Below are 17,082 nucleotides of genomic sequence, written 5' to 3'. Positions count from 1 at the left end.
TTAAGTCAATTGCACATTGTAAGGTAATAGTTTATCGTACATCATCACAAAGGTTACTTCAGTTCACTCAACAGTTTCAAGTCTATCTTCAATGAAGCGTGGTGACAGTGACTTCTACAGGACGAATGACTTGGTTTTCATGCTGGAACCTTCATCTGGGGGAACCTTCCTTGAAGTTTGGCGAGCTTTTTCTTTTCCATGTTTGCTTTCCTGTACTTCTCCCGAAGGAACCTCTCAATCCGTAACCTACAAGACGAACAGCACAAAAGTACATTTATTGTACAACATACAGCTTTTACAAGATGTGGATGTTGCCTGTGTACTGTATCCTACCTGATGTGCGGTTCAACAAACTTGGGTGTGTAAAACCTCTTACGCTTGTATCTTTTATTCATATACCAAGGAATGGCATACTCTTTGAATCGATACCTAGATGAGAAAAAAACTTAACCTGAGTGAAGGGACAGGAACAGTTTTTTGGAAAGCGTGTCTCGTCATTTGCACTCATTAGCTATTTCATCTACAGTTAAACCCCCACAATTCCTGGAGGATAGAGACGGGGTCCATCCATATATGGTGAAAATCTGGAGTAACTGATGCCACCCAGAAAGGTTTGCAATTGCCTATAGATACTACAAAAATGGCAGCAAAGCACGTTTTCTTTCAAATAGACAAAGCTACGTCCTGACTAAATGAAGCTGCTCCTCTCTATTCAACATACTAGTTGCTTGGCACCAAGACGCCTTCAGATGGTGCCAAAACAATATTCGACATGGCTTTGACCTCAACACAAAAACGTGAGTTTTTGTTTCTTTTTTCTGTTACTACATGGTTTATGCAAAGACTGGTAAAACACTTTTTTTAAAAATACATTTAACATTAACATCCGTAAACTAATTTGATAATTGTAGGCGCGTTTCCTAATTAATGCAAGATGTACCAGCGGATCAACTTGTTGCCGATGTTACGTCTGCTTCGCGGTTCCGCTGGCACCACGACCCGCAACACCTCAATGCGAAAAAACAAAAGACCAGTGCAACAAATACGACACAGTCTGATCTGATGAGCAAAAATGTTGCTCTAATGTAAGAGTAGCAATACAGGATGTCCGTTCCAGGGGTGGGTAGAGTAGCCAAATAGTGTACTGTTACTTGACAATAATGTGACTCAGGTAAAAGTAAAAAGTAGTCCTCAAAAATATTACTTGAGTAAAAGGTACACAGGGAAATAATTACTCAACTACTAAGTAAATAGTGAGTAACTTCAGATTTTTTTAACCACAGCATGAAAAGCAATTAAAAAAAAAAATCCAAAATAAAATGTGAATTTGCATATTCTGATGTTGCTGTGTGTGTATGCACAGTCAAAACTACAACAAAACATCTGCAATTTACTGCACGGTGTTTTCTCAAGTTATGCGTGAGCTGAAATATCCACATTTGGGCAGACAGTGCCAGACAAAAACTACAATACATGAAAGCTGTTGTTTTTGTTCGTTTAAATGTAAACACGAGTAGCTCGCCGTTGCCTTCATGGTAACGACGACCTTCCCAACATGGTGGCCACGTATGCACGACATTCAGCGGGGCTGGCTTAGCTAGTGTTAATACCTATGCTCGGGAAGCCCAATAGAAGACATTGTGTGAGGTCATATGACTTTCTTGTGTCGTTTGATTGGTGAACTAGATTTAAACGTCAGCGCTTAAATTTGATTGGTGCAAACAGGCCCAATGCGGAAGTCGTAGTCTCGCACACGAAATAGTTAATAAGCAATAATTGACAAATAAAAGTAGCGAGCGACATTTAGCTCATTGTAACGGAGTAAAAGTACCGTTACTTCTTAACAGCAGAATAGTTTTTTTTTCTGGTCTCGTCAACTCCTGTGAGTTATCCAAAGCAGGTCCCGGGCGCACAGGCGGAACCTCAGGGTGATGCGCTCGCATATTAGTCCGCCGCGGAGTAATATTCAGAAATCACACCTGTGCGTGGATGGTGGTTGTGTGGAATGGATCTAGCTGCCAGCGTTCAAGGAGTACAAAACACCCTATGACGTCAGCAACGGTGCCCCCCACCCCCACCTACCTACCCGCTTTCGCCGAAAGTATGTATGCGTGTATGTAAAGTGCAAAAAATTAGAAGGCAGTAATGTTGCCCCTCAATAAATCATAAATGTGAAAACTAAGGTAGCATTTGTAACGCAGCCTCAGAACATTCATACACAACTCCATGAAATTAAAAGTCAGATTGTCGTAAATAAAGGGCAGTAACGCTGCACCAGAATAACGACTAGCTCTAAACTCGCTGTTCGGAGATTGAATTTGCCATCCACCCACTGCGCCATCAGACTCTGAAGTGACAGACAAAGGCTAGAATTTGAGCAGTAGACAGATTCGTACCACTGTACACGTATTTTCCACCTCAAAAGCCAGGAGTCATAATATTGCATACAGTAGTGATAGATTATTGGCCACGCCGATTATCGAGGCCAATATTTGGCTTTTGGCCCATATCGGTATCTGTCTTTACACAGCAGATTATCGGTCATGTTAAAAGTGGGTCGAACTGGGTTTATTTTGTCTGGCTTTACAGCATAACAACTGTGCTCTAACCTCATTACAGGACATTACACAATGTCCCATAATAGCTTCACTGTTCTCAAAGACTAACTGACTTCGTTTTGAGAAAATATATTCATACTCAAGAATTTCCGAGGCTCGCTTTAAGAGTCAATGCCCTGTCGGGCTTATCTGTTACGTGGAATAGACCGGGAAGTCCATTTTTCACATACAAACTATAAAGTCCTAGTTTCTTTAAAATAAAATATGTGCAATATAAATCAACCATAAATGTGGCAGTTAAATAAGGTTCACTAAGGTACATTCAACGAACTACTGCTAACACAAACACACAGAAACAAGATACATAATTATAAAACATAATTGGGACAAATAATTCAAAATTGCATTCTGGGTCCTGTGTGGCTTGATGTCACGTATGCTTACCCAAGCTTACCCCCCACTTCCCCCCGTGACAGACTGCGTTCGTTCTTGGCTTCTTTATTTGAGCCAATTACTGTCTAAAAGTGTGCATAAAGGCATTTCAATGAAGTAAAGTGTTGGAGTTTCATACAAAATTATTCAAAATTGTGATGCAAATATTTCCCCTTTTACTGTAAACGAATATCGGCTCTGAATATCGGTTATCGGCTTCCTTGATTACTAATAATCAGTATCAGTCCCAAAAAAAACATATCGGTCTATCACTACCATACAGAGAGCAAAATTCCACAAACAAGCAAATGCCAAACCCCTAATATGCAGATGATCAGTGTACATGCCATTTACATCAGCATCTGCTTGGTCAAATTAATTTGTGTTGTACATTTTCCCAGAAAATTTTGGTCACGGTTCAAATGTGTTGGTGTACAATCTCTCACCAATAAACATATCCAAACACGTTCCTCCTCCAGGCGCCTGGTCTCCCCTTCTCCCGGCCCATTTGGAGTAGACGCAGTGAAGTCTCTCTCTCCATCACCACCGTCTCCAGCCTGATCATGGATCGCTGCACCTAAGAAGAGAGAGACAAACTTTAAAAAAAATAAAAATAAATCATGCCTGTGGCAATGACCAAACCTGTCTGTATGGTGAGGAAGTCATCCAAGCATGAGACCAACCTTCCGTAGTCTCTCCGGACTTGGCATCGGAACCCTTTGTCTTCTCGCTTCCTGCTCCAGTGTGAGCAGCATGTTCTTTTCTTTCAACAGCACATACCTGACACAAGACAAATGCTTTTAAACACTGCCAAAAATATGGACTTTTACATTAAAATGTAATCCATACAATATTACCAGAGTTTGTGCAAATCCTCGTTGCTCTTTGTTCTCAGTTGTTTGGCAGTCCATGGTGCACCTGCAATATGATAACCCCCAAAACTAAATGCGTACAGTGGTGCGAACTACATTTTGCAAATTGTTAATTGTGAACGTATTACTTGTTTCTGTTTTACCTGATTTCACCTTGCTTTCTCCCCAGTTCTCAGGGAGGTCAAAGAACTCATCCAGCCCCCTTCTATGAATGCTTGTGTGCAAGGCGCGACACTGAACCAGCGGGATGCTGCGACTGTACCAAAACTGGGCAACATGTGGTAACTTTTCCCTGGAAGGGGAGAAAATATGTTTAGTCTTCCGTTTTATGTACTATATACAGAACATATACAGTAACTGGGTGTAATTCCCGGTGGAGACACTTTCACCTTAAGAAATGCCAAGGAGACCACAATAACACCATGGCCAGGTGGTCAGATTAACCTTGTTGTTAACTACTTTAAACGTTACATCCTTGCAACCTGTCATGTGTCTTGAGGTCAGAGAAGGGGGGGGGGGGGACCTCGGGTGTTAGCGCGAAGCTAATGATGAACTAGCTCCAATTCGTATACCGGTACATACAACCGGGTTCTTACCTGCAAATATAAGGGTTGAGATGTGTCAAACTAGCTGTACGTCGTTGAATATTTATCTGCGAAGATATTCGACAAACAGTCTGCAACTGTTTGCAAAGACTGAAAACGCGTCTGGTTGAAGAGGACGTCGCCATCTTTGCAATGTATCCACCACATTACCCAGAATGCATTTCGGTCTGATAATTTTTTAAACGCATATTTTACTTATTTTATACTCAGCAATATATTATAATAAAACTGTCATTCTACATTTATAGACACATTTAAAATAAAGTAAAATTAGAACAATGATTAAGACCTGTTAAAAAGTATCTGCCCAAGGATATTAACGCGAGATAAACCAACGTTGTAGAAGCCCAGCTAATCGACATGCCTACATGGCGGCCATGTTGGAAAGGTCGACGTTCACATCATAGACAATGCATACCCATTTGAAATTAAGCCGTCACCTGCTTATATTTCAACCGACTTTCACGAGGGTTACTGTTTTGTGTACGCCAAATCGTATGCTACCATCATAAAATCTTTGAAAAGGCAAACAATAAAATAGGTGAAAGGAACCTCCAGTTTTCCTGTTGTAATTGTACGGCGTTTTACGCAACAATATGCGGCACGACGTACCGGCATCCTGGGACTTTTGGTTTTCTTTCCGTCCACACACATGGAGTGTGCTGCAGAATTTGACCTCGTCCTTTAGCGTCGCCGTGGGCATAGAGCTAAAACTAGAATTGTTGTATTTACCTATACATAGCTGTGTATTTGCCCCTACTAATAATGGCGGCTTCCGTTTCAGGAATTTCGACAGCGAATCACAGTGTGTTTTGTTGGAGCGCCATCCCACAGTAGCTATGGTGGGTATCGGTCTACTCAGGTCTGCTTCTGCCATCGCTGCCAGACTCAGTCCACTGAAATCTGGCAATGCGGTGGCAAATTTACTGGCTCGAACAATACCGCGTACGGAAAAAGGTACGCGACACTACGATTCAGTCAACTATTTTAATTTTGTGACAGAAGCTTGTTGTCTCTTGTGACCTTGCGTCAGGGTTTGTTAGCATGCTAATGATAGCGAGTTGGCACGGTTTGCCTGGCAGTCTTGCAGAGTAGTAACACTATGTATCAATTTCATCTGTATTACCTAATTAAATGCACCAGAGACCTCATCGTGATCATAATTAATTAAACTTCTGACTTAAATATCCAGGTTTTTTAAATTCTGGATAAATTACTTAAAATTATAACTTGGTCAGACTTTATAATAAAATTAGAATGTCATGACTTTCTTTGAGCACACTTTACTATTCTCACACAGCCATCGATTGATCAATTTCCTATAGAGATTGTCCTGGATAATTGGAGTTGGCAATAAGGATCAATCATCAATCAATTATGTTTCAGGAATTTGGGGGCATGTCAGTGTACTTGGGGTAAAACCATGAAAATGCAAAAGCCACACAGTGTGGCCGTAGCCGAAATTCAAACCCGATCCATCCATTTTCTGTAACGCTTATCCTCACAAGGGCCGCGGGCGTGCTGGAACCTATCCCAGCTACCTTCGGGCGAAAGGCGGGGTACACCCTGAACTGGTCGCAAGTCAATCGCAGGGCACATAGAAACAAACTGCAATTTAGAGTCTTCAATTAACCTACCATTCATGTTTTTGGGATGTGGAAGGAAACTGGAGTAACCGGAAAAAATCCATGAAGGCACGGGGAGAACATGCAAACTCCACACAGGCGGGATTTGAACCCCGGTCCTCAGAACTGTGAGGCAGATGTGCTAACGAGTCGTTCACCGTGCCACCAGATTCAAACCCCGATCCACAGAACTGTGAAACAGATTCGCTGACCACTGCTACACCGTGCTGCCTATTCTCACCCAGTATAATTTTAACACGTTTGTTTTTCAGTGGCTGTCCGTTGGGGTCATGGGAAGAAAATGTTTGTCATCAAACCAACTGAGTTCTATGACAAGCGATTTCTGCGTCTCCTGGTGAGTTTAAAGGAGACATGTTATGCAATTATTCACTATATAAAAACAGTTCCAAGGTGTCTTGATAAAAAAGGTCCCAGACATTCTTGAATCAAAATACACAGAGCATAAAGAATTATACTACATTTCATATAAACTTGCCACACGTTTCGTTATGACCGGGGCAGAGCTAGAACGTGCGACGAAGCGAGCACTTACTCCTAACCTAGTGTTGGCAACTTTTTGACCCCTCTGGCGACTGACCATTAAAAAAAAAAAAAAAGAACTTTACAAATTGGATACTGCCGACTAACAGTGATTTCTTTGCTTGAGTCCAAAAATTCAAGTGACGTCATAAACGCAGGAGCACTCTTAAAGGCATAAGAATCCATAATTTCTTTTCCTCAGGGTAGTGATATTATAAGATGATTGATTTTTCTGAGCAGCCTCTGTAATGTGTTTTGATTTGAAATGAGGGAAGAAGAGAGGGAAGTATGTCAGATTTATTTTTCATCAGTCATTATCAAATGATAATCTTACCTAGCCCGTCAATGGGGTTTTCCATTAACTATTTGTTTTAATATAAAATGAGGGTAATTATTTTTGTTGTGCGTTTAGTTTACAGTAATCTCCAACTAGGGTGTCAATAAACAATTTAAAGCATCCTCCAATTTGGATTAATTGCCCAGCCAGCCTCATGCTCCACTGCACACATTCTCTGCAGGCTGCAAAGTATGAGCCGCGGGTGATTGGTTTTTGTGATCGGCAATGAAAGGCATTGATAGAAGACAGCCAATCTCGTCTTTTCCACAGAAATCGGCCAATCAATTAGAGCATCGCTACTCTGATATTTATTGGACTGGTATCCCACCAGTGTTAAATGTATCACTACTATTTTATTAATTTTAGGAACATTTTGTGGTGATTTCCTTGTGTGAAAATACTTACTTTTGTTTTTTCTATTTATTTATTTATTTCTAGTGCATTGCTGATTTTATATACATATTTCTACATTTAAAATAATGTTTTGCAATGCCTTCTGAGGGTGGATCTGTTTTTTTTTTTTTTTTTTTTTGTCCGTTTACACTTCTTTTACTAATACCTCAATAAAACCAATAATTGTGGTGATGATAATTGTGATGTGAAATGTTCTTATTCCATCTCTAGTGGGCACACACTCCAAGGACCCAACTATTTGTATAAGAACCAATTACATTTTACAGTGTCCCGTTTAAATTCTCACAAAATTGATTGGATTCATACAAGAGACAACAAGTGACTATTTCTCCTTTTCCCCCTTAGCAATATTACATCCTGCTGACCGGTATTCCAGTGGCTGTAATTGTCACATCTGTAAATCTCTTCATTGGTGAGTGATCCAACACCTTGAATGCAACGCTTTCATTTTAGACTGTAATCGAGCGTGATTGTGTTGTGAAGGTGAAGCGGAGCTGGCGGAAACCCCCAAGGGCTATGAACCTGAGCACTGGGAATACTACAAGGTATGTAGCACCTTCCCCAACACAAACAATAAAAGGGGGATGGTCTATCTATAATTTCCTCAAATTTGTAAACAATGGAAAGTTTTATTAATCCATTCAATTAAAACTGTCACCATCATAAAAATATTTTGCTATTTACTGCACAAGCATTTTTTTAAGTATACTGTAATTTCTCATGTGTAATGCGTGCCCCCAAAATTGACCTAAAAATTCTGCAAAACCCTTCTACCTATGTATAATGCATTTTTACAATGCATAATTTTGCTTCTACCCATATGATCAAAACATGAAGTATTTTTTCACAGAATTATTCTGAAGTTAAGCACTTTATTTGAACATGTAATACTTTTTTATTTACTTGCTCTTATTTTGAAATTCACAGCCTTACTTTTATTTCGTAAATGAGAAAACACATCCATCCATCCATTTTCTGAGCCGCTTCTCCTCACAAGGGTCGCGGGCGTGTTGGAGCCTTTCCCAGCTGTCATCGGGCAGGAAATGGTTGCCAGCCAATCGCAGGGCACATAGAAACTAACAACCATTGGCACTCACAGTCGTGCCTACGGGCAATTTAGAGTCTCCAATTCATACATGTTTTTGGGATGTGGGAGGAAACCGGAGTGCCCGGAGAAAACCCACGCAGGCACGGAGAGAACATGCAAACTCCACACAGGCGGGGACGGGGATTGAACCCCGCACCTCAGAACTGTGAGGCTGACGCTTTAACCAGTCGGCCACCGTGCCGCCTGAGAAAACGCAGTTGTGCTCATATGTTTGATTACCCAGGCAGAATTTGTAAGATGAGTACAATTCTTTAAAGAAAACATGAAGGGCTAGGCGAAAGACATTTTATTTTATTTTAATAGGATTCGAATTAAACTGTCAAGTATATCAGAAAAGCATTATCATTAAACAAAACATAACCATAAAGAAATGAATGATGATTGTTTTTCAGTCATATTTCAAAACAAAACAATATTTCACAAATTCTGCCACGATATGTAAACTTATGAGCACAACTGTACATACAGTATGTGGAGTCATATGTACCCCCTATTGGAATGAAACTGTAGGCTACACCTTTCTCATAACCTCTTGCTGGCGGTGACATTGGCATGAAAGTGTACAGGTTTTTCATAACCTCTAGATGGCGGCATACATTTATAAAACGTGAAAGCGTTTTCATTTTCCCCTATACCTATGTGTAACGCACGCTATTGACTTTTGACAATTCTTTGGGCAAGAAAATGTGCATTATGCACGAGAAATTATGGTAATTTGCTTGTGCCTGGAAGGTAGTTAATTGACTTTGCAATGTATATTCTGTACTTTTATAACTGATGACAACTTATTCTCATAATAGCTGTGATTATGTTGCAATGAGTTGAATTTCCTGATCTTTGGTTACACCTCTCTCTGTTGTGACATCAAAATAAGACAAAGAAAATCCAAAGCACACTTGAGGAATGTATCCTTTCGATCAGGGGTGGGCAATACATTTTCTGAAGGAGCCACATGAGAAACTGGAACAAATGTGAAGTGCTACACCAACTCAATTGAATCTCAACTGTATTCCATCTTAATTTAATGTATTTATATTAAGCATTGTATTGTTTCAATAAGATGCTACTTGGTATATGTTAATGTTATAATTAGGAAATGAAAATGTTCACCAAAATGAAGAGCAGTTATTAAAATAACATTAACATCCATTGTCCCTTGCCATATTGCGCTTCACTTTTCACAGTCTCAGGCATTGCAGATTTTTAAATCATACCCATCTAATTTTATATAGCAGTATCATAGGATTTTGCGGTGATCATTTCCCCACATGGACTAATATTACAGGCTCACGGAGCAATAAGCTCGAGCCAGGAGGAAAGTGTGTGTAAAAGACACAGAATGTCCAAAGTTTGGGATCATGTCACATTGAAAAATAGAAGGAAGTGCAATGTGTCTACTGCAAAGTAGAAATGACTTGCAACTGCATGCCCTTGGTAAAGTAAACGTCCATCCATCCATTTTCTATGCCGCTTATCCTCACTAGTGTCGCGGGCGTGCTGGACCCTATCCCAGCTATCTTTGGACGAGAGGCAGGGTACACCCATGGTGGTATACACCATGTCACCAAACAGCACAGTGATTACTTGTCACCCTTTAAATAGTCCGACTGACTGATTACAAGTTTGAATGCACCTCTGATGCTATTTAGAGACAATACCTTGTTGGAACATGTCCCTATGGCCAAACTATTTTCACTGTTTTCCAGGGGTACCATCATTTTTGTCCAGGCCGGTTTCATGAGTTTGTTTTTTGAAATAATTCTGTTGAACCATAATTCAAAAGCAATGTCTGATTTTCATTAGTTAATTTCTATATATATTATTTATATCTTATTATTATTAGGTATTCTTGTGTTGTCATTGACTAATATTTAAATTTATTTGATGGAAAACATTTCAGTGCGACTAACATGCAAAAACAAAAAAACTAACTATATATATATACTGTGTGTGTGTAAATGCATTATGGTATCCATTATGGTATTGCTGTGATGTTTTAAACGACAATATTGTAGTTGTAGAAAATCAAGATAAACATGGCTCTAGTATTTGTTTTGTTCAATATTATGAGTTATGAGTGTGTGTGCGCCTTAGCCTTTTGTGCGACTAAGGTTGGTATTTGTGAATTGATTATATATTACTCATTGTGGCTGGTGTTAGGTACAAAGTAAGGTTTCTTTATCTGCTAAGTACAAAACCCCAATTGACCTTCTGTGAGTCATTGCTGCCATTTTTAAATCAATTAGCCTATAAAGCTGACTGTATCAGAAATGTGCAGTTGAGTAATTGCACTACTCTGACCTTCAAATGAAATCTGCGATACACTGAATCTACAATAAATGTACCGCAATATAGTGAGGGATTCATGTAAAAGTGTTTTGGGATCATAGTTTGTGATACATTTTTTGCTTAAAATTTAAATTACTAATATAGGCAATTCTTAAAAAACAAAACAAAAATTGGGGGGCATCAATTACTTGGTGATTTATGCTATTCGCAGCAGGGCTCTGTCCCTATCACCCGAAGATAGTGGGGTATCACTGTAGTTACTGTCTTTCAAGAATTTACTGTAACGGAATACCCTAATTTTCGGAACCATTTCATCGAAATGTCGTGCATGCCCTCTTTCCCCATACTATTGCAGCACCCGATCACTAGGTGGATTTCTCGGACCTTCTATGACTCCCCTGTGAAGGACTATGAAAAGATGATGGCTGCGATCCAAATAGAAAAAGAGAAGGCAGACATGAGGTGGGTGAAAGCACTATTGTGTCTTTTTAATTGTTTCTGAATATCCTTATTCTGCTCTTTTGCAAGTAGTTATTTGTGAAGTGTCTTTCTGAAAAAGAACATCACAGTACAGCCTGGTGCATCTGAGTAAATTCAAATGTAACATTTGTTTCAGTAGTTCAATTTAAAAAGGTGAAACTTGTATTTTGCACAGATTCTTTAAACTGAGGAAAAATATTTTCCAAAAGCCCAATTTCAGCCTCATTTTTATATTAAACTATTTCGTTGAAGTAATTTTCTAATTTCTTGGGATGAGTTTTTAAAAAAATATAATCAATCAAAATAATAGAAAATCATCAAATATTAAAATCTGTGAGTCACGACTCTATGTTCGGAATAATTAAAAAAAAAAAAATTTTTCCATGGTATTCCAACTCATTCAGATGGACCGTGACAGTTATCTGCAGGGATGCACAAAAATTGTTTTTGTCCATGCATACAGATAACCGATAACTTGCTGCTTCTCCAAGCCGATACTGATAACCGATATTATAATTTTTTTTCCAATGGTTTATACCAGGGGTCTTGAACAATTTCCAGACCAACGACCCCTAGACTAATGGAAAACTGGAGTGGGGACCCCCTACTCATGTATATTGTATATAATTGTATTTTATATAAAACTGGTCCTATAATACAATTCCTTTTTATTGTCACTATACACAAGTACATGATTGACATTCGGTGCCATGTATAAATGTACCTGCAATCAATCGATATGCAAATAATACATAGGTTTAAATATTCATGTGTTTTAAACAATAGAAGAACAGGCGATCTTTGTTTTTTATTTATTTATTTATTTATGAAAATAAACTTGTCCTGTTCAGCTGCATGGCCTTGCAGAATTGTGAATCTGTATGCCTTTGCGCTGGAAAAGTTTTGCTGTGCAATAGGGGAGTTTGAAATACTCCCTCTGCTTTTTTTTTTTTTTTTTTTTTTTTTTTTTTTTTTATTATTCTGATGTTTATTGAAAATGTAGCAGAAAAGGGGTTTAGGGGGGCGGACGAGGGGTGAAAACCACAGCAGAACAATAGTGAAGACAGTCTAGATATTTGAACACAAGTAACATTACAAGTTATTTGTAGATTGGAGGGGGTGAGGACACCAGGTGAGGACATGCAATTACTAACCAAGAGAACCAGATAAGAGAGGACAGAAAAGGGTAGGACAGTATGTGGGCAAATGAGCAAGGCAGTGCTACTGTGTAGTGGTGCGGTGGGGTTATTTTTTGGTGTCTAAACACTTGTAAGAACCTGTGAGTTGATGTTAGTATAACCTGTGTTGCTATTAATAATCCCTGCACAAGTATTTAAAGTCTATAGTGTTTCTATCGAAACTTATTAGTGAATGAACACCGCATCACATGCATGTTAGTCAACTGGTGGACAGAGTTGCTGAGCCGGCACATCGAGGAAGGGTGAGCAAGTCAGTAAGCCCATCCAGCAGGGTACCCAACCAGTGGGACACCACCAACCACCCAGGACCCAGGGAGGTCCCGAGCCTGACCGAAGCCCCCCGACCAGTCCCAAGGGGAGGGGCACGGGCACTGGACCACCGCACATTAATTACCACTACCACATTAATCAACGTTGAACAGTTTACCATTTCAACCGCTTTTATACTCAGATCTTGGTGATGAAAAGCGTTACTAATGTCTCTCTCCACTTTATCATGTTTTATAAAATAACACGATTATAATGAGTATGTTCTGCAATTCAACCGTATGAAAATTTAGCTTTATCCTTTTTCCCCATTATATACTGGAATAACTGTCCTCCGGTTATGTTCTTGGCAGAATTTTAAAACTATGGTAGTTCAGAAACATTGTTCTGGAAGTGAATTCCTATATGTTGGCAGCTCTACAAACTGATTGATGAATGATTGCACTTACAGTATAAACTACAAAGACGAACACACACACTATCTTACAAATAAGTTAACCACTTTAAGTAGAATTACTCATCATTTTAAAGACTTATGACAGACGTAAAAGAAAGTTGTTTGCAGGGGGATACTGTCACTTCATAATGTTTTATAGATAGCCTATTGGTGGAATTAATACATGTGTAGTGTATTTTCAATAGCATCCTTCTGGGTAAAATTAGTGTGTTTATGTAATTGATTTGTAATTAATTGTATTGCTCATATTGTACTGAGCAGAAAGACAATTTCCATTTGTCACAGTTGACTTCGAAGGATTCACTGTAACTGTCTGTTCATTGAGTGGATGTTCTTTTTGTTCGTGGTCGATAGGCTGGCACAGCTGGAAGTGCGCAGACACATGAGGCAGAGAGGAGACGGCCCCTGGTTCCAGTTGGAAACCCTCAACAAGGAGCTCGTCGACTCCAGCCCCAAGGCAACACCTGATAACTAAACCAGACCGTTGTCAGTACGTTGAGCTGGTCTGGCTCGCTGTTTGTACATTCACGCCTCCTTCATGCTTAAATAAAATATCTATGTGTACCTTGTGTGTGTATGTGTGTGTGTGCATGAAAGGGAAGATTCATTATAGCTTCAGTGATTTATGAGGACAAAAAACAACTCGGCCACAACATTACCGGTAGGTAAGAACTATAATGGTCAGGATTAATGAGGCAATCATTTAACTATCTATTGTCTCATACTTTTGGCAATATAATGTATCTTGCGGAACCTTTCTGACATGCATTCTTAGTGCCCTAGGAACTATTGAACGGAAGCCCTAAATTTCTGCCCAATGTTTACAGTATAACATTTTATATTATGAATGACTTGATAAGACTGCCCAATTTTGATACACTTTGGAATTTAAAGTAAATATTACATTTTTCTTCATGAAATATATGGTTAAAACTGAGATGGTCAAAATGATACGGCCTCTTGTGATTTTGTGCTTTCAAAACACAACTTGAAACCACACCAGGCTATTTAATTCCCAGTGAGCGACATGATATTTTTCTAATGTAAAATATGTCTTGGTTCAATAAAGGCTGGGAAAGTGATTACAGCTGGGCCTACCCATCTATTGTTGTAGTAACACTGGTGGCCACTGTGGGGCAGGGCCAAGGTGAATGAATACCCGATTCAGGGGTGTCAAACTGAAATTCACGGTGGGCCAAAATTAATATTTAATGAAAAAGCACTGCGATATGCATGTTTCCCTTCTCTAGAGAAATGTACCTTTAAAGTTTATCATATGACAACGAACTTAAATTTTGTTTAACACTGAATCTGGAATAAACAATCTTTAATATTATAAACGCATGAGAAATCAAATTTTCGATAAAAGACATCAGTATTTTGTTGTTGTTTTGTATTTAAATAGACAACATGAATTCTTCTTTCTCTCTATCTTCTATTCATCTATCTCCAACTACCTTTATTTTTTATGCAAGTCTTTTTTCAAAGTCCAACAACAAAACAACCCCAAAATATAAGAATGTCCTTTATTAAAACTCTAAACTTCAAACTATTAACAGTCCCTTGCCTAGCAGTTGATAAAGGGCATTAAAAAAAACATTATTTCAATTATGTTATATTCTTTGTTCTTAGTTTGACATATATGCCCTATATTAATAAGAAAGACTAGACTCAGGACAGAAGTGAGTATTTGCGAGCAACAGTATGGTTTCATGCCTAGAAAGACTACCACAGATGCATTATTTGCCTGGAGGATGTTGATGGAAAAGTACAGAGAAGGTCAGAAAGAGCAACATTGTCCTTGTGGATCTAGAGAAAGCCTATGACAGAGTACCCAGAGAGGAACTGTGATACTGTATACGGAAGTCTGGAGTGGCAGAGAAGTATGTTCGAATATTACAGGACATGTACGAGGGCAGCAGAATAGTGGGGAGGTGTGCTGTAGGTGTGACAGAGGAATTTAAGGTGGAGGTGGGACTGCATCAGGGATCAGCCCTGGGCCCCTTCCTGTTTGCAGTGGTGATGGATAGGCTGACAGATGAGGTTAGACTGGAATCCCCAGTGGACCATGATGTTTGCAGATGACATTGTGATCTGCAGTGAAAGAAGGGAGCAGGTGGAGGAACAGTTAGAAAGATGGAGGCATGCACTAGAAAGCAGAGGAAATGAAGATTAGCCGAAGTAAGACAGAATATATGTGCATGAATGAGAGGGGTGGAGGGGGAAGAATGAGGCTACAGGGAGAAGAGATAGAAAGGGTGGAGGACTTTAAATAATTGGGGTCAACCGTCCAGAGCAATGGTGAGTGTGGTCAGGAAGTGAAGAAACGGGTCCAAGCTGGTTGGAACGGGTGGAGGAAGGTGTCAGGTGTGTTATGTGACAGAAGAGTCTCTGCTAGGATGAAGGGCAAAGTTTTATAAAACAGTGGTGAGGCCAGCCATGATGTACGGATTAGAGACAGTGGCACTGAAGAGACAACAGGAAGCAGAGTTGGAGGTGGCGGAAATGAAGATGTTGAGGTTCGCTCTCGGAGTGACCAGGTTGGATAAAATTAGAAATGAGCTCATCAGACACGTCCAGAGGAGAATTAGTGAGTATATTGATAGAAGGATGACGAGGATGGAGCTGCCAGGCAAGAGAGCTCGAGGAAGACCAAAGAGAAGGTTGATGGATGTCGTGAGGGAAGACAAGAGAGCAGTTGGCGTTAGAGTTAGAGAGGAGGATGCAGGAGATAGGCTCACATGGAAAAAGATGACACGCTGTGGCGACCCCTAACGGGACAAGCCGAAAGGAAAAGCAGAAGATTGTACAGTATTACTGTGATAGACAAAGCCTAAGTTTTCCTTTATTTGTGTTGTTCGAGAAATATTACTGTTGTGAGTTTATTGTTTTATCAAGATTCCACAGATGCAGTGGCAGTGTTTTCATTCGTTGCAACGTGGGAAATGCATGCATGTTTCCCTGCAGGGGTCGTCACGGCGGTGTAGTAGTAAGCGTGGGCGTCTGCACGAATCATTTCAAGAGGTGGGAGTGGCTCCCGTGCAGAAATATTTCCACGCGATGTCACGTGACGTTGGAAAACAAACACATAAAAGAGCCTCCGTGTTTTTAGCGCAGCATCCCGCCTCGTACACGTCTTCTGATTCATTTATTGACAGTACTTTGATGTTTCCCAGAGGCACGCCCCCGACGCCGTCCTCCACCTTCCTTCCTTCTTTCCGCCCTGCCTCCAATGGCCGGAGGAATGTAGTGTTGGTTTGCCACTTTAAAAATAACACCGCTCACCTCTGAGAGCGCGCGGCTCCGGTGGCTGGCCTGCACTGTGCGACGAGGAGCGGGAAAGCCAACATGGCTACAGACCTCGGCGAGATGCTGGTCCCCTACATGCCCACCGTCAGAGTGCCCAAAACCGGAGACAGGGTGTTTAAGAGCGAGTGCTCCTTCTCCTTCGACTCCCCGGTAAGTGCGGGTTTTTATTCCGGGGAAAGGGCAAGGTGAACCTGCAGCATCTTCATTGCTGAACCTGGATGGGTGATTACATGTGAAGAGCTGGAGGCTGCTGACTGGATGGAAGGGCTTTCATAAATATAAAACAATAAAATGAAAAACCTTAAAGTAGGGCGGTAATTGAGCGTGTTATCTCGTGCTGTGTAACGAGATTTTCCAACGTCTTTGTGCAAACTACAATACATCAATGTGCACTGTTCAAATGTCGTAGGATGAGACCGTCGTAAACCAAGGACCTCTTGTATGTACCGTCTGTGTCATGCACCTGTAAAAACCCGTGTACCACGAATAGAGACTTGTGGAACACGAACACTATCAGTCCATCTACTGGGGGCTCCTCGGTTTACGACGTAGTTAAGTTGCTACGACGGTTTGCTCACCTGGATTGTTGT

The 17,082-nt window shown here is 40.2% G+C and overlaps 3 protein-coding genes across 5 annotated transcripts in view; 2 read left to right on the top strand and 1 right to left on the bottom strand.

Moving 5' to 3' along the window:
• Nucleotides 1–16: 16 nt before the first annotated feature.
• mrpl47 (mitochondrial ribosomal protein L47) lies at nt 17–4,606 on the bottom strand. The gene is made up of 7 exons (XM_061683847.1): nt 4,459–4,606; nt 4,006–4,154; nt 3,848–3,908; nt 3,674–3,770; nt 3,437–3,567; nt 334–429; nt 17–246 (listed from the first exon to the last, which is right to left on the bottom strand). The coding sequence occupies exons 1-7, from the start codon at nt 4,590–4,592 to the stop codon at nt 138–140; spliced, it is 777 nt and encodes a 258-aa protein (XP_061539831.1). The 5' UTR covers nt 4,593–4,606; the 3' UTR covers nt 17–137.
• Nucleotides 4,607–5,123: 517 nt separating this feature from the next.
• ndufb5 (NADH:ubiquinone oxidoreductase subunit B5) lies at nt 5,124–13,741 on the top strand. Its single transcript, XM_061683848.1, has 6 exons — nt 5,124–5,424; nt 6,365–6,447; nt 7,729–7,795; nt 7,867–7,928; nt 11,136–11,242; nt 13,538–13,741. The coding sequence occupies exons 1-6, from the start codon at nt 5,307–5,309 to the stop codon at nt 13,656–13,658; spliced, it is 558 nt and encodes a 185-aa protein (XP_061539832.1). The 5' UTR covers nt 5,124–5,306; the 3' UTR covers nt 13,659–13,741.
• Nucleotides 13,742–16,310: 2,569 nt separating this feature from the next.
• usp13 (ubiquitin specific peptidase 13) overlaps nt 16,311–17,082 on the top strand; it is a 54,046-nt gene continuing 53,274 nt past the window's right edge. For all 3 annotated transcript variants that reach the window (XM_061683391.1, XM_061683390.1, XM_061683389.1), the window contains exon 1: nt 16,311–16,642. In XM_061683391.1, coding sequence (XP_061539375.1) covers nt 16,532–16,642 — 111 coding nt within the window. In that variant the 5' untranslated portion in view covers nt 16,311–16,531. The remainder of the gene's footprint in view (nt 16,643–17,082) is intronic.

The sequence above is a fragment of the Phycodurus eques genome, chromosome 8 (genome assembly GCF_024500275.1).
Source record: "Phycodurus eques isolate BA_2022a chromosome 8, UOR_Pequ_1.1, whole genome shotgun sequence".
NCBI lineage: Eukaryota > Metazoa > Chordata > Actinopteri > Syngnathiformes > Syngnathidae > Phycodurus > Phycodurus eques.
Note: the sequence above shows the minus strand (reverse complement) of the source record. Positions and strands in the feature narration are given on the sequence as shown.

What these genes read in the sequence shown, in the direction of transcription:
- mrpl47 (XM_061683847.1), bottom strand. Translation starts at nt 4,592, where the DNA reads ATGGCGACGTCCTCTTCAACCAGACGCGTTTTCAGTCTTTGCAAACAG. An exon ending in AGAAAGCAAGGTGAAATCAG is followed by an intron (nt 3,909 to 4,005) that starts GTAAAACAGAAA and finishes ATCATATTGCAG; the next exon opens with GTGCACCATGGACTGCCAAA. An exon ending in GTCCGGAGAGACTACGGAAG is followed by an intron (nt 3,568 to 3,673) that starts GTTGGTCTCATG and finishes CTCTCTTCTTAG; the next exon opens with GTGCAGCGATCCATGATCAG.
- ndufb5 (XM_061683848.1), top strand. Translation starts at nt 5,307, where the DNA reads ATGGTGGGTATCGGTCTACTCAGGTCTGCTTCTGCCATCGCTGCCAGA. An exon ending in ATCTGTAAATCTCTTCATTG is followed by an intron (nt 7,796 to 7,866) that starts GTGAGTGATCCA and finishes TGTGTTGTGAAG; the next exon opens with GTGAAGCGGAGCTGGCGGAA. An exon ending in AAAGAGAAGGCAGACATGAG is followed by an intron (nt 11,243 to 13,537) that starts GTGGGTGAAAGC and finishes CGTGGTCGATAG; the next exon opens with GCTGGCACAGCTGGAAGTGC.